The sequence below is a fragment of the Polypterus senegalus genome, chromosome 4 (assembly GCF_016835505.1).
Source record: "Polypterus senegalus isolate Bchr_013 chromosome 4, ASM1683550v1, whole genome shotgun sequence".
Taxonomy (NCBI): Eukaryota; Metazoa; Chordata; class Cladistia; order Polypteriformes; family Polypteridae; genus Polypterus; species Polypterus senegalus.
This window is the reverse complement of record NC_053157.1, coordinates 248,428,064-248,442,665: the sequence shown is the minus strand read 5'-3', so window position 1 is coordinate 248,442,665 and position 14,602 is coordinate 248,428,064. Positions and strand designations below refer to the sequence as shown.

The window sequence follows — 14,602 nt, the reverse complement described above, 5'->3', positions numbered from 1 at the left end:
AATCGTAGGGTGCAGGAGTAGACCAGCGTAATCGACAGACTTGATTAAGTCTCACAAATCCTGTGATAATATGACTTGAATAACCAAGAAAATCTAAAAAACTGTGAAGGAGACGAGAGAGCGGCGAGCACCTGCTGTCTGTCTGTCTGAATGTCTTATGTCCTGTCTGTTATTTTAATTTTTAAGATGTTTTCTTATTCATATCATCCTTATGTTCATCAATGATTCATATTATTTTCTTTTTTAAACTAAGTGGCTTTAGTTACCTTGATGAAGTCTAAGAGCTGAGGGTTTTACTGAAAAATCTGATAAATTACTGACATGGACAAAGAAAAAAAACAAAAAGTCATCATTTGAAGGATTAACATCTACCAGTCAATTAATTGTTTAACCTCAGTGTCTTCTCAGATGTTCTCTCTGTGAGCTCTCAGCTTTCTCTTTAAATCTCCTCCTCCTCCTCCTCCTCACTGAGCACAGACAAACTTTCACTTTTGTTTCTTCACAAGTCACTTCCTTGTTTGTCTGACTGATTCTCTCTGCCTGATTCTCCTCAAACTGACGATGGCCAAAGCCCAGCTGTTTGTATCACAGGACGAGTTCACCTGCTCATTGTGTCTGCACACCCTGACTGACCCTGTCACCATCCCCTGTGGTCATAATTTCTGTCTGAAGTGCTTAACAAACTACTGGGATCATAGCGAAGAGTGCAGCTGTCCTCAGTGCAGACACACCTTCACCACAAGGCCTGAGCTGAACAGAAACTCTCTGCTGAATGAAGTCGTCAAGAAATTTAAGAGACCAAGACTCAGTCCTCCTCCATCTCAGAATTATGCCGGCCCTGGAGACGTGGAGTGTGACTTCTGTACGGGGAAGAAGTTCAGAGCGGTGAAGTCCTGTCTAACCTGCATGGCCTCCTACTGTCAGACTCACCTGCAGCCTCACTATGAAATAGCAGCCTGGAAGGACCACAAGCTGGTTGATCCTGATAGAAACCTGAAGGAGAAACTCTGTGTGAAACATCAGAAAGGTCTGGAGATGTTTTGCAGAACCGACAAGATGTGCATCTGCTTGATGTGTGTGGTGACTGGTCATAACGGTCATGAAATGGTCGAGCTGGAGACAGAGAGGGAAGACAAAGAGGTGAGTGAGTTTAGTGTTTAAATAAAAATAAAATAAAATGGTGTTAAGGGATTTGCAATGTAGTGTGACAGAGGATTTCATTCATCCATCTTAAAACAGGTAGAAGGGAGCTGGAGCCTATCCTAGTCACCCATGAAACAGTCCAGGATGAGATAAACAGTGTGATCCATGGACAGTCGAGTTAGCTGAGTGCTCTCATTAAACTGAGTTGATGTTCTTTGTGCTCTGATCAGTTTTTCTTTGAGCATCTCAGGCAGTGAAGTTCATACTACAGCCTGCAGGTCACAATTGTCCAATGGCAGGGGTGTAAGCGTCACATGGGCTACTCGTAGAAATTTCTGACATTTGGACCTTCATGAGGTATTCTTAACAATATAATGTTACAGTTGGCTGGTGTAAGAGTAGTAAGTCACCATGAAGTGTCATCCAAAACATAAGACGATACGAGGTTTGGACACCTGAACAGAGACACTTTGTAGTGCTGCCACATTCTCATGTTCACAGGCAAACAAATGTTAAGCAACCAACTTCTTAAACTGCCATGAAGTCTATGAAGTGGCCTTATAATTTTCAGTTTAATATAAATCAGATCACTAATATCTGCACCTAATTGTTGGTCTATTTAATTTTTTTATTATTTGGCTATCACATTCTTTTACAAAAATCAATTCCTCAGAAGACTCTGAAGACAAACATCCACTTATAGGACAAAATGACATCGCTTGGTCAGAAGCTCATTTTGTTACGTTACCACTGCCTGCCCCTCTTTTATCGACTCTTTATAATTAAGATGTCAGTTCACTTCACCAGGACTCTCCTTGACAGTTCTGGGTGTCAACAGGATGAAAAATAAGTCAAAGATGGCGCTGATGTTAATGACTTGCCGTCAGTTTGGTTTGTGTTTTCGTTTTAGTCTATTGTGTTCATTATTGTGTTTTTTTTCAATTTCATTTTATTTTTTCGTGTTGACCTTATGATCGGCAGATACTTCTTGTTCTGCTGTCCTGGAATTTAATTTGGCAAGACCCTGTTGTGTTTATTGTCCACCTCCGGTGGAGTCAAGTGATACAGTAAGAGGTCCGGTCCACCCGCTGAATCTGGTTAAGATGACAAGTTTTCACCGCCGTCACAAGACTGATTCTGGTAAAGTCTTGAAGGGTTGTGACTGTTCAATTGTTGACCTGCTTATCGTGGTTAGATTGTGGATATGATTGTCAACTTCAACCTCAAATCCTGAGGTTTGATTTTGATCCCGATTATTCTCCTGTCCGGCTGGGACTCGACTGGTCAACATCCGTGGCTCCTGTTAGATTTTCCGGGTTAATTCGGCGACAGCGTCACCAAGGGTAAACTTTTCTAATCTTCTAAACTGGATCGGCATACTTTACTGGTGGAAGAATTACCCCCCTGTAAGATGGCATTGATCAACACCAGGTCTGTGATAAATAAAACTTTTGTAGTAAATGTCTTTTTCACGAACAATAACCTGGACCTTTTGTTTATTACGGAAATCTAGATTCATGAAGTCGACCTTGGTGCATTTACTGAGATGGTACCTCCAAGTTGTAATTTCTTAAATTCACCGAGGATTACCGGCTGAGGAGGAGGTCTTGCTACTATTTTTAAAGATGGTCTTGTTTGTAAAATTCTAGATGTGGAGCTATACTCAAGTTTTGAAGCTGAACTTTATGAAATTAATGGTGAATCACTTGTTTGTGCAGTTGTGTACAGACCTACAAAAGTAAATACGGATTTTATTTTAGAATTCTCTGAATTTCCGGTTTCATTTATTTCAAATTATGATAAATGTTTGATTGTTGGAGATTTTAATATTCATGTTTACTGCCCTGGCAAGCCTAATGGTAAATGAATTTTTGGTTCTTATTGATTCATTTAATTTTAAACAGCACTCACACATGAACAAGGACATACCCTGGTCCTTGAAGTAATCCATGACATTGAGTTAAGGAATACAGAGATACGCGATGTCTCTTTTTCTGACCACTATCCTGTTTTATTTGATGTGTCTCTAGCTCCGCATGCCTCGCCTGCTCATACCATCCTACAGAGATGTTGTGCTCGGTTTTTAAATGATGAGGCTCTGAATAATTTTGCATCACTTTTCAGTGTTGTGTCAACTCGCTGACGGTGGTGTTGATGTCATTGTGTCCATTTTTAAATTCTGTCTGCTTAACTACCCTGGAAACTGTTGCTCCTTTAAGAGATTGTTGTGCTAAATCCAAGTGTGCCCCTTGGCTTAACAGTGACGTTAAATCATTGCGGCGCTCGTGTAGGCAGGCTGAGCGTAAATGGAAGAAGAACAAATTGCAGATATCTTTGGAGATGTTTAGATTGAGTCTTGTCAGCTTTCAGAACGCTGCTGTGCAGACTAAAAGAGATTATTTTTTTGAACTTGGTGTCTACCAATCTTAATAATCCAAGGTCATTATTTTATACAGTGGACTCTGCTTTAAACCCACATGTTTCCAGCTGTCATGACTTGTCTCGGGACAGGTGTGAACAGTTTCTCAGGTTTTTTATTGAAAGATTGATATCATATGATATTGATATAATACTCCCTGTCCTCCTGTCTGTAATGCTGTGCTAGACCAGTTTCAATCATTGTCTCTTTCTTTCATCATAGACATTATAAATGGACTAAAGGTTACGTTTTGCCCTTCTGATATTATTCCAATACACTTATGGAAAGCATCATTAAATACACTTGCACCACATATATTACATATTATTAATTTATCTCTTACTACTGGAGCTGTACCTGCCTATTTTAAACATGCAGTGGTAGAGACCTTATTGAAAAAGCCTAACCTTAGTAAGGAGGACTTTAATAATTTTAGACCGATTTCTCAACTACTCTTTTTATCTAAAATACTTAAGAAAGTTGTTTTGCAGCAGCTTCAGATTTTTTTGGATTGTAATCGTGGTCAAGAGATTTTTCAGTCCGGTTTTAAAACTTATCACAGCACTGAAATGGCTTTCCTCAGAGTTGTTAACAATATTTTACTTTCAGCTGATTCTGAGGTTTTGACAGTTTTAGTGCTTTTGGATTTAACTGCAGCCTTTGATACCATCGATCACAACATATTGTTGTCAAGGCTGGATAAGTGGTTAGGAATCCAAGGGGGTGCACTAGATTGGTTTAAATCATATTTCACAAATAGGACCTTTTCTGTTGGTAACAAGTCTGTACTTTCCTCTACTGCTCCTTTGAAATATGGTGTCCTACAGGGCTCTATTCGGGGCCCTTTGTTATTTTCTTTGTATTTGCTACCTCTTGGGTCCATACTTCGCAAATATGGTATTTCATTTCATGTCTATGCTGACGATACCCAGATTTATTTTCCTATGACTAAGGAGTCCTTAAAGTCACTAATTAAATGTTATGATGAGGTCAAACATTGGATGGCCATGCATGTTTTGAATCTCAATCAGAGTAAGACTGAGGTTATTGTATTTGGACCGATGGCTTCTGATGGGGCTGTCAGGGATCAGCTTGGCTCATTAGCTGGGGTTTGCAAACCCCACATCAAAAATCTTGGGGTTATCCTTCATTCTGATCTTTATTTTAATAAAGATATCTCGTCCATTGTCAAGAGCTGCTTTCTCCAGCTTAGACTGCTTACTAGAGTCAAAGCGTTTCTGGGGCACTCTGGGGCTTTTATTATATCGCATCTCGGTTATTGTAATTCACTTTATTCTGGAATCAGTAAATTTCATTTTTCTCAGCTGCAGATGGTTCAGAATGCTGCTGCTCGTTTTCTTACCGGGTCTCAGAAAGTTGTGTCCATTACTCCAATTGTGGCCTCACTTCATTGGCTCTCAGTTGAATTTAGGATTCATTTTAAAATTGTACTTTTGGTTTATAAGTTGCTAAATAGTGCTGCCCCATCCTATCTGGCCGAGTTGCTGGTTCCATATACAGCAGTCTGCTCTTTACGTTCCTCTCAACAGCAATTGTTGGTTGTGCCAAAGTCTAAAATGAAGACAAGGGATGATTGTGCCTTTGCAGTCCTAGCACCTAAGTTATGGAACGCTCTGCCAATTGAAATTAGATCAGCACCATCAACTCAAATGTTTAAATCAAGACTTAAAACACACTTGTTTTCGATTGCTTTTAACTGTATAGGAGTAACTCTGGAATCAATTTCATTAATAATTTATTAATATTGTTCATATCCATTGTTTTTCTGTAAATTGTTTATCTTCTAATCGGTTCTTTTAACTTATTTGTTTTAATTATTATGTGATTTTTGTACTTTGTTTACTGATTTATTATTGATATTTTTTGATTTTATTGTACAGTACATTGGTTTACACTTATGGTGTTTTAAAATTCTGCTTTATAAATACATTTTGATTAGATTTTTTTGATTTGATCTGATCAGTCTGATCAAACACAGCAAATGACACCCAGCATTGTCTCAGTGTGTCACTCTTTATCACTTTGTGACTGAAGGAGCCAAAACTCAACCCCTTGCAAACTTGATGGACAACACTTAGCTGGAATTAGCAGTAAAAATTATGAATTTCTGTGCAACCAAGACACCTACAGCAGCAAGTCCACTCCTTCCTTTATAACCTTTTGTAAGCACTAGAACTCTGACCTCTGCCCCTGGATTAGCATCTGCCCTGTAGTAAGACCCTTATTGTGAACATGACAAAGGCTAAATGATCTCTTCTACTCCAAAAGGTAACGTAGTGCCAGAATGTAAGAGCTGAAGACCACCTGTAGCAGAGTTGGACATGGGTGTCACATTCAGTCCTGTCTGGTAAAGGAAATCAAAATGCACAAGTAGGAGAGACCACACATACAACATCTCTGTAGAATTACTGAAGGAGGGAGTCAGGAGATCACAGATGACCCTGCAGATTTCTGTGCCAGCTAAAGAGGGGCTGCAAGTGTAAAACCTCAAAAACTGTAAACTGCAGTTCAGCCCTCAGCCACAAAGAGAAAAGGCAGAGAGAGAGAGAGAAGAATCTGTTAGGAGAAAGACAAAGCAAACTGAATGTTCCTGCATGTGTACCAGAGGAAGCTCTCCATGGATACAACAATCTGGACAAAGCGTCACCACCACCCGAGTGACCATAAACCAAGTCAGGAGTTCACCTGCTCAGAGTCTGAGAACTTCTGACTGTAACTTGGTAGTTAAGATAGTTAAGCCCAGGGGAGAATTCTGGGAATTGACATCAGCATAACTGTGTGAAGGAGAAGACTTAGCTGTTGTGAAAGTCTCTTCATAAATTCAGGAAGAAAGCTATAGTAGGTGGTATTTATTTTGTTTTATAATTGTGTCTTTCATTTTTCTATTCTTTAATATGTAAAGCACTTTGAGCTACTGTTTGTATGAAAATGTGCTATAGAAATAAATGTTGTTGTTGTTGTTATCAGTTCAGAGCAGCATTACACACACACACATGCACAAAGATACAGAGGGAAGCTGTAAATGAGCACAACCTGTGAACAAATCCACACCACCATGACAATGCAGCCTCTAGAAACTTGATAAGTCACTAAGAACTGATCCATCTAACATTCTGAATGACCACAACTGACATTTCAAAGCTGGTTCTGAAAGAAGGATTTGTACTGGGAATTGTTTTGGATTAAAAACGTATATCTTCAGTTGTCCTTATATTATTAATACATTCTAATTTTTGACTGCAATTCTTATACCTGGTGCTCCCTATGTGAAGTCTACATGTTCTCCTCATGTCCATTTGGGTTTCCTCCCATAATCCAGACATATGAATGTTAGGCGGACTGGTGTTGCTAGATTAGATATATTGTGAATGTGTGTATGTGTGTTTGTTTGCCTTGTGATGGAGTGTCTCCGTGTCCTGGTGTTCTCCGTGCCTTGTGTTTGCTGGTTTAGGCTCCATCTGCCCTGTGACATTGCTTTACATAAATGGGGTGACAAAAAGGATGGATGAATGGGTGGGTGGATTCCTTATTGCACCAGTGTGTCTGTGTTAGTTGTTGATTAATAATTCATCACCATGTCTGGGCCTCAGACAGAGAAAGTGAAAGCTGATTTGGGTGAACTTTGGACAATTTATGAACTTCAGTAGATCACTTCATAGTTCTGACATTCCAAGCTGGGAGGTGAGAGAGAGACTGGATTTACTGTTTGGTAGTTGTGTAATTTAATTTTTCCCTCTGCGGTATCTGAGTTTCCAGACATTTTGATATTTTTGGATGCAGAATAAGCTCTCCACAGAGTTGAGTGAGGACATCTGTACACTTTGCGGTGTAAATCTGAGTTTGGTCTGAATGTGTTTACATGGATTATGCTATTTACTGTAGTCGAGACGTCTTAGTTTGTATTAATAACATTCATTAGAGTAATTCAGTTTTCAATATTTCCGTTATCAGTCATGTTCTTATGAGTTATAAAAGATGTGAAGGCTGTCTCTACCTACATTGAAGGATCACAGCCACCTGAGTAACAAGCATCTGCTCTTCCCTTTTTTCTCAGGTTCCTTTGTGTTCCGAGTCCAGACCAACCTGTCATTGATGTGGACCCCCAAGTATATGTAGGAGTGGACCACCTCTTCATCCACTCCCTGAGTAGTGACCAGACATAGAGGATCTTTGGTGTGCTGAAAGTCATTGAGCAGTTTGTTGGTTTTGCTGATGTTAAATTTGAGACAATTCTCAAAGTTCTCCGCCAGACTCTTCTCTCCTTTCTCATCTCCATTATCAACACACCTCATAAGTGCAGAATCTTCTGTGTCTGCAAGTGACCTGATCTATCTATCTACCTGCTGTTATACAGTGACCTCCATAATGTTTAACACAAAGACACATTTCTCCTTGATTCACCCCTCTGCTCCACAGTTTCAAATTACAAATCCAACAATTCAGACATCGTGATTAAAGAGCACACGGCAGACTTTCATTTAAGTTTATTTACAGACATTTCAGTCACACAGCACTTTTTATGCACAGTCCCCTATTTCAGGACACCATAATGTTGGGGACACTTGGTGTCACAGGTGTTTGTGATTCCTCAGGTGGGCTTCATGACTTCATAAGACCCCTCGGCTTTCTTCTGCCCTCTGGGGTCTGTAGCTGCCTTTCTTCAACACGATGACAAGAGCTGTGAAAGTGACAGCCACAGAAGACATTATGAGGCTGGCTTGTCTGACTCCTGTGTTATATAATCAGAATATTAAGTTTAATGTCACCGTGCTTTGTATAAAAAATATTTTATAAATTCACTCACATGTTCAGGCCATGACAAAGTTAGCACACAGGGGCTCTCAGCATTTAGAACTGCTAGGCAAGCATTTGAAGAGAGAAGCGGACAAAATAGGAAAATGGCATTGTACTATTTCTGTATGTTAGAAATGAAATTGAATCATCTTCTTGCCTTGTTGGGAATCTAAGTAAGGGCCTGCACGTGGAGAAAACAGTATAAAAGACTTGGACAGCAGCCGAACACCTCGAAGCCGACAGACGGATGGGTGATATCGTCATCCATCCTAAAAAGCCTAAAATGGCAGACTGTATACATCGAGATCCCACCTTGGTAATTGTTATGCCATTTGGCTTCCTCTGCTTGTAATGCCACGTAAATCGTCATTAAAGGAAGTTATTTTCTCTTATGTAATTTCTTACCGCTGTATCACTATGGGAGAAGTATCGCCTTTTAATATCATAGCTGTATAGTTTCCGGTTACTTAAAATGCTGCAATTACAAAAGAACTTATTCAAACTAGGGAGCTATCGCCTCCTACAGGAAATAAATGGCGTAGTTGGCAGGATTGTGGCTACATTATTAACCGTATTATATTTATAACGTATAATAAATATATAAAATATGCTTCTGATAATGATAGCATGGAGGGTCAGATACTGAGTGTATCGGGATGGTCTTGCGCACAGTAATGGACTCCCATGAACGAGTTATACTGCCTTAAAGGCAAGGCCCTAACTAGAATGGGGATATTAATGAATCCCGAAACAGTACAGGAGGTGTTCTTGAAAATATGGGATACAGCGCATAGGAAAGGATAATATAATAAAAAAAAAAAACAGATGGCTGCCGTTAAATTGGCCGCTTCTGTTAATTATATTATGTGAGGTGGACTTAAAAGTCCAAAGCATGATTATAAAATGTGGGAATAAATATAATAAGAGACTAAACTAAACCGGACATGACAAATTATAAAACAACAGTTTTAGACTTATAGACACGAGACTGGTTGTCCAGAATAAAGTGAAACGGCACCTGAGTGAACAACACAGATTAATCAGCTGCCGTAAGAAGTCCAAAACCTGCCAGAGAAGTAAATGCTGCATTGGGGAACACTGTTATTAAATAAGTTAAATCATTAGCCATTAGAAATCGTATTTTGTAAAGTTATGAAGAACTGCGTGTTATTAACAGATGATGTATGCAAGCGCGTGTTCATGTTAACTTGTAGTCAGACGAGTCACCCGTACAGCAGGAGCTGGCAGCGAGTTACTTAAAGATGAACAGTGTCAATGACGATAACATCCATAAAGTCTTGATCGCGTTCATTAAAATAATTGTAGAAATCTTTAATGGCATAATAGCAGCCCGATGTAATCCAAACTACACGTAATAAAGCAGTTTATGAGCTGTGCAGCTGTTCCTATCATGCTGCCTAAAAGGTTAAAGGTTAAAGGTTTTGGCCTCATACACTGATAAAGTGTCATGACGTGTGGTAAAAAAATACTGTTATTGCTTAAATTACAAACCTACGTTATAGGTTCGTATTAAAAAGGAAACTGTAGAATGTGTACACAAATAGCAAATAACTTGAAAAAATAAAATAAAGAGCGATAACCTAAATTGGAAAAAGAACAAATACCTCTGGTTTTAACTTTGCAATGAGAAGCATGCCTCTGTTACCTTCCTGTACTGGCCATACTTTTAAGAAGGTATTAATTGGATAAGTGTGGATTTAAAATGAGGCCGCTTCAAACATTACAATGAAATATAATTATCGATTTGTATAATTGGGATAAAGTAAATAAAACGTCTCCACTTTTGTTTAAAGCTTATCATAAACATGCAAAACATTTTTCTTTTCAATCATTGATCAAGTTTAAAGGAAAAATGCTCTTTTTATAATAATATATGAGAAGGGAGACAAGTTCTTGCGAAAAGCAGAATGTGCCTGATGTTCGTGAATGGAGGTTGTGTATTTTAGGAACTATAAAGGTAAAGATTGTGGTGGTTCAGTGGTTAGCACGCTTGCCTGATAAAGGTTCAAGCATGTATGTTTTTCATGTTGACTCAGGATATTCTTTGTGACTGCGGAGCTTTTTCTGGGAATGCTTTCTTGTTGTGGAATTGTGGTGCGTGATTTCCCGATGGGGGGATTCACCTTGTTGTCACTGAATCAGATCGCCACAGAAATATTTTTCCTTGATTGGCGCTGAATGTGTTCGCCACGAAGTTTCCATGATCTGAAGACTAGTGCCGTATGAAACTCAGGTAAGATGTACTCCTAATTTAATGAAAGTAATACCAGCTTGCGTCCTGAGAAGTTGATTGACTGTCGTGAGAAGCATGAAGGGCAAGAAGTGTTTAGGTGGCCTTGAACGGAAAAAACCTTATATAAATAAAATAAAAAGCACCACCTTGAGTGAATTTATAGCACGTGTGAAAGAGATTTCTGTGAATGAAATACAATTGTTAAAGAACTTTATTCTGTGAATGAAGTGCAACTGTAAAAGAGAACGTGAGTATGAGAATATGGAAGAATTAGTCAATTGCTAAGTGTGAAGAAGTGACTGCAAAGAGTGAAAGCTGTTTGTTTGTGAACAGTTGCTTTCTCCGTTGTGCTGAATGTTGTCTAAAGAACTTCTGCCTTAGCCAAGTAAACTACTTGGGCATGAAGTGGGAAAAAATGTAGTAAAGAAAAATAAAAGAAGATGAATTGCTCTTATTCAGAGTCTGGGGTGGCTTGTAAGTTTAACTGAAGACAGGACAGCCAGTAGCGTGGTCAGTTAAAGAGTTAAAAAATCTGAATTTCAATAAAATTATTATAAGCATAAAAGATATATGACTTCAAAACTATAGATGTTCTTTTTCTCCAGATTGAGCAAACCCTGTGACCAAAGGATGAAAAAATCACGGCTTATTCCTTTACAAGCTACAAGAAATAGTTTAACAGCAAGTTTGGGCAGAGAAATTAGAAATAATCTGACCACAGGGTGGTGAATGTTTGCTTATCAATCATAGATTAATGAACAGCAGTTATTAGAATTATTTCCTTGCAGGCTGATTAGTTGCGCAAGTGTAAGAGTATGACATCCTATATTTAAAAAAAAATGTTTAAATGATAAAATAATTGTAAAATACAAACAGGTTAAATGTTTTTCTATTAAACCAGACTGATTCCTTTCTCTAGTCCTCATATAAATACAGTATAGAGGGTTTACATATTTTGATGTATGGCAAATGATTATTATTATCAATTCAGTAATTATGCAATGTATTAGAACTGAAATACATGTATTAATTTGTATCTGTTAGTGATTAAGTCTATGAAAATGTGTTGTTACATCAATGTATTAAGTTTAATAGTCAATCATAATGCACATAGCTGAATGGATTGTTAAGTCAGTTATAAATTAGGAAATTTATATAATATAGGAATAATTCAAAAATTTACCATTAGTCTATATAAACTGTGCTTTTGTAATATCTTAAAGACATTCAAGAGATTTGTCTCTTGATAAGATAAGCTACAATTTGTTATATGCTGTAGAAGTTATAAGATTTTTGTTTTAGACAAAAATGAAAGCATTTAAGTTCAAATGTGTAACATCTTATTATAATTGAAGGTATCTGTGATGTATAACTGACGCAATGTATTATCCTACTGAAGACACATTTCCTCAAGTCTGGTTTAAATGTAATAATTTATCTTTAACTGTTAGTCTTCTACAATCTGGCTGTGGTCCTACAATGAGCTGATGGTCAGATGTTGTTGTTTCTCATTTTTCTTCATTGGTTTCTGTTTTGTTTTGATGTATTTGCACAAATCTGTGTCCTCATATGTGGTAGTTCTGTATTTACTGAGTGGTCTCATCTATTCTTGCATTCTGCCTTGTAGTTTGTACTGTTGTGTTGTGTTTCTGAGGTGGCCATGATGGACTGGTCATCTAGCTCTGTGAAGAGGATTACTTGTGTTTGACACTCACTGCATGCCCAGGGTACCTACGGGGGGTCTCTCTCTGAATTGCCATCCCAAGGTTTCTTCCATTTTCATTCCCAAGGTTTATTTGTGAGTTTTTTCTTCTCTTCTTAGGGCATCTGGAGTAGCGGGCTCTTAAAAAAAGGGCCTGCTAAACTCCAATGAGACACTCCTTGGGTGATTTTTGGATATACAAGAAAAATAAAATTGTTATTTCCAGTGTGAGGTGCGCAGAGTGAAGAGGAAAGCAGACAGGCCTGTTCCTTGAGCTGCTCCAGAGTTGCTCACTCAGTCCTTGAGTCTCCCAAACTGCGCTCTGCCTGACAGATAGTCCATCATCAGGACACCACAGGCTCATCCACCTGCAGATCTCTGAGCTGACCCCTTAACAGGGATGGCTGAGTGGTCTTGAAGGCTCTGGAGAAACCAAAAAACATAATAAACATTTTATTTTTAAAAAGTAGCATGTAAAAATATCATTTTTGAGTATGAGAATTCCTTTAAGTTGCCTTCTTCCTTAATTCAACAGAATCACTTGTGTCTTTCGGTATCTACTTGACAACTGTAGACAACGTCCTCACATGTCCGACTCAGGATATCAAGTGACCTTGTAGATCCTGTAATTACTGACATGACGTGTTTAAGTCCTCCTGGCCTTTCACCAGTTTCTTTACATTACACTCCAGTTTGTTTGTTGTGTGAACTTCACATTTCCCAGTTTATCAATGTGATGTCTTCTAAACATTAAGAACTAACTCACACACCAGTGTGCCTTCAAACTGCCTTCTGTATTTGATGTTCTCTTCAAGCCCAAACTCAGTCTTGCATCAATTAAGTTAAAACTTTCTTTTAATCTGTATTGTCATTCCTGTTTGTTAAATCAAATCTAAGTTGTGTCATGAAATGTCAAACAAATGTGTTGTGAAAATATCAGGAGTCAGAAAACGAAGAAGAAATCACAAAGTGAACGTGAATTCTGATCTCACAACACGTGTCCTCTTGTGTATCCAAACAGAAACAGACACTGAGTGACATCAAGAGGGGACTTGAGTAGAGAGAGAAGACACTGAAGGAGACGAGGAGGGCGATGGAGGAGATGAAGGTGAGTGGAATTAACATGACATTTCATATCAAAGAGGGGAGAAATAAATGAGAACTTGAAGAGCAGCAGAGCTTCACTGGTGATGATGTGTAGGGACACGAGAAGGGAGAGTTAGAGAAGACGAGTAGTTATAGGCATGGGGTTTGTGTCAAAATTGCAATCAGAGCTGTCAATCATAATGATTAATGACTTTAAGCCCCGCCCCACATGAGATCATACCAGAAGTCCCACCCAGATGACGCAAGACCAGAAGTCCCGCCCCATCGCCTCCTGATGACGTCACGCCGGAATTCCCCACCCCTCCACGTGACCTAGCCCCTCCCCCCTGGCATCGGATTGGTCCAGGGCTCCCTGTCCCCGCCCAGACTCCTCTTTGAACCCGCCCCTTGCACCTGATTGGTTCAATAAACTGGCTACGGGCCATTTGATGGATGTCTGCCCCCTGGTTGAACCCGCTCCCACCCCACACCCACCTGCATGCCCAGGAAACTGTCAACGGTCCGTGTGATGGATGTCTGCCCCCTGTTTGAACTCACCACAGCCCCCTCTCCCGGCGTGTTACAGCCTTTACCTCGAAGCCCAGACATTCCAGGTCCCTTTACCTCTAGCACAAGCCCAGACATGCCCGTGGCGTGTCCTGACCAGATCAGACATGCCCAAAGTCGTCCTGCACCGATCCCAGGACGTTCCCATCCGTACCCTGCCAGCCTGAAGGGCCTGCCTCGGCCCCGGTGAGGCAGCACCTGATGGTCGGTCTCCCCACACTTCCCAGTCCCTCACACTTCCCTGCCAGTTCTGAAAAGGGAATTATAAAAAAGCGAACCATTTTGTTCTATCTACGATTTTAAGATGAACACGCCATGAAAACATCTCATCTTTGCTTCAAACTAAGTCAAGCTGCTTTTTTCCATCTCACAGACAGATGGCAAACTGTCAGAGCTCAGACATGGTCTGAGCCAGCCAGTGCGATCGCACCGTGTTTCGGGCACCCCGTGTCAAGCCGCACCTAAAATATCTATCTTATCTTTGCTTTATCACTTACAGGTCCATCTTTTTCCATCTCACAGAAATTCCTGAACCAACATTGAATCAGGTTTCCCAGTGACAGACTCTGCAGTAAAAACATTCTTAGCAAGGAAGCAGGTTTCTCAGAAAGAAATC

General features: G+C 39.5%; 1 protein-coding gene across 1 annotated transcript; it reads left to right on the top strand.

The window, feature by feature from the left end:
• Window positions 1-509: 509 nt before the first annotated feature.
• Window positions 510-13,393, top strand: LOC120529019 (E3 ubiquitin/ISG15 ligase TRIM25-like). The gene is made up of 2 exons (XM_039753080.1): window positions 510-1,140; window positions 13,355-13,393. Exons 1-2 carry the CDS (start codon window positions 562-564, stop codon window positions 13,391-13,393), a joined length of 618 nt encoding a protein of 205 aa, XP_039609014.1. The 5' UTR covers window positions 510-561.
• Window positions 13,394-14,602: the final 1,209 nt, after the last annotated feature.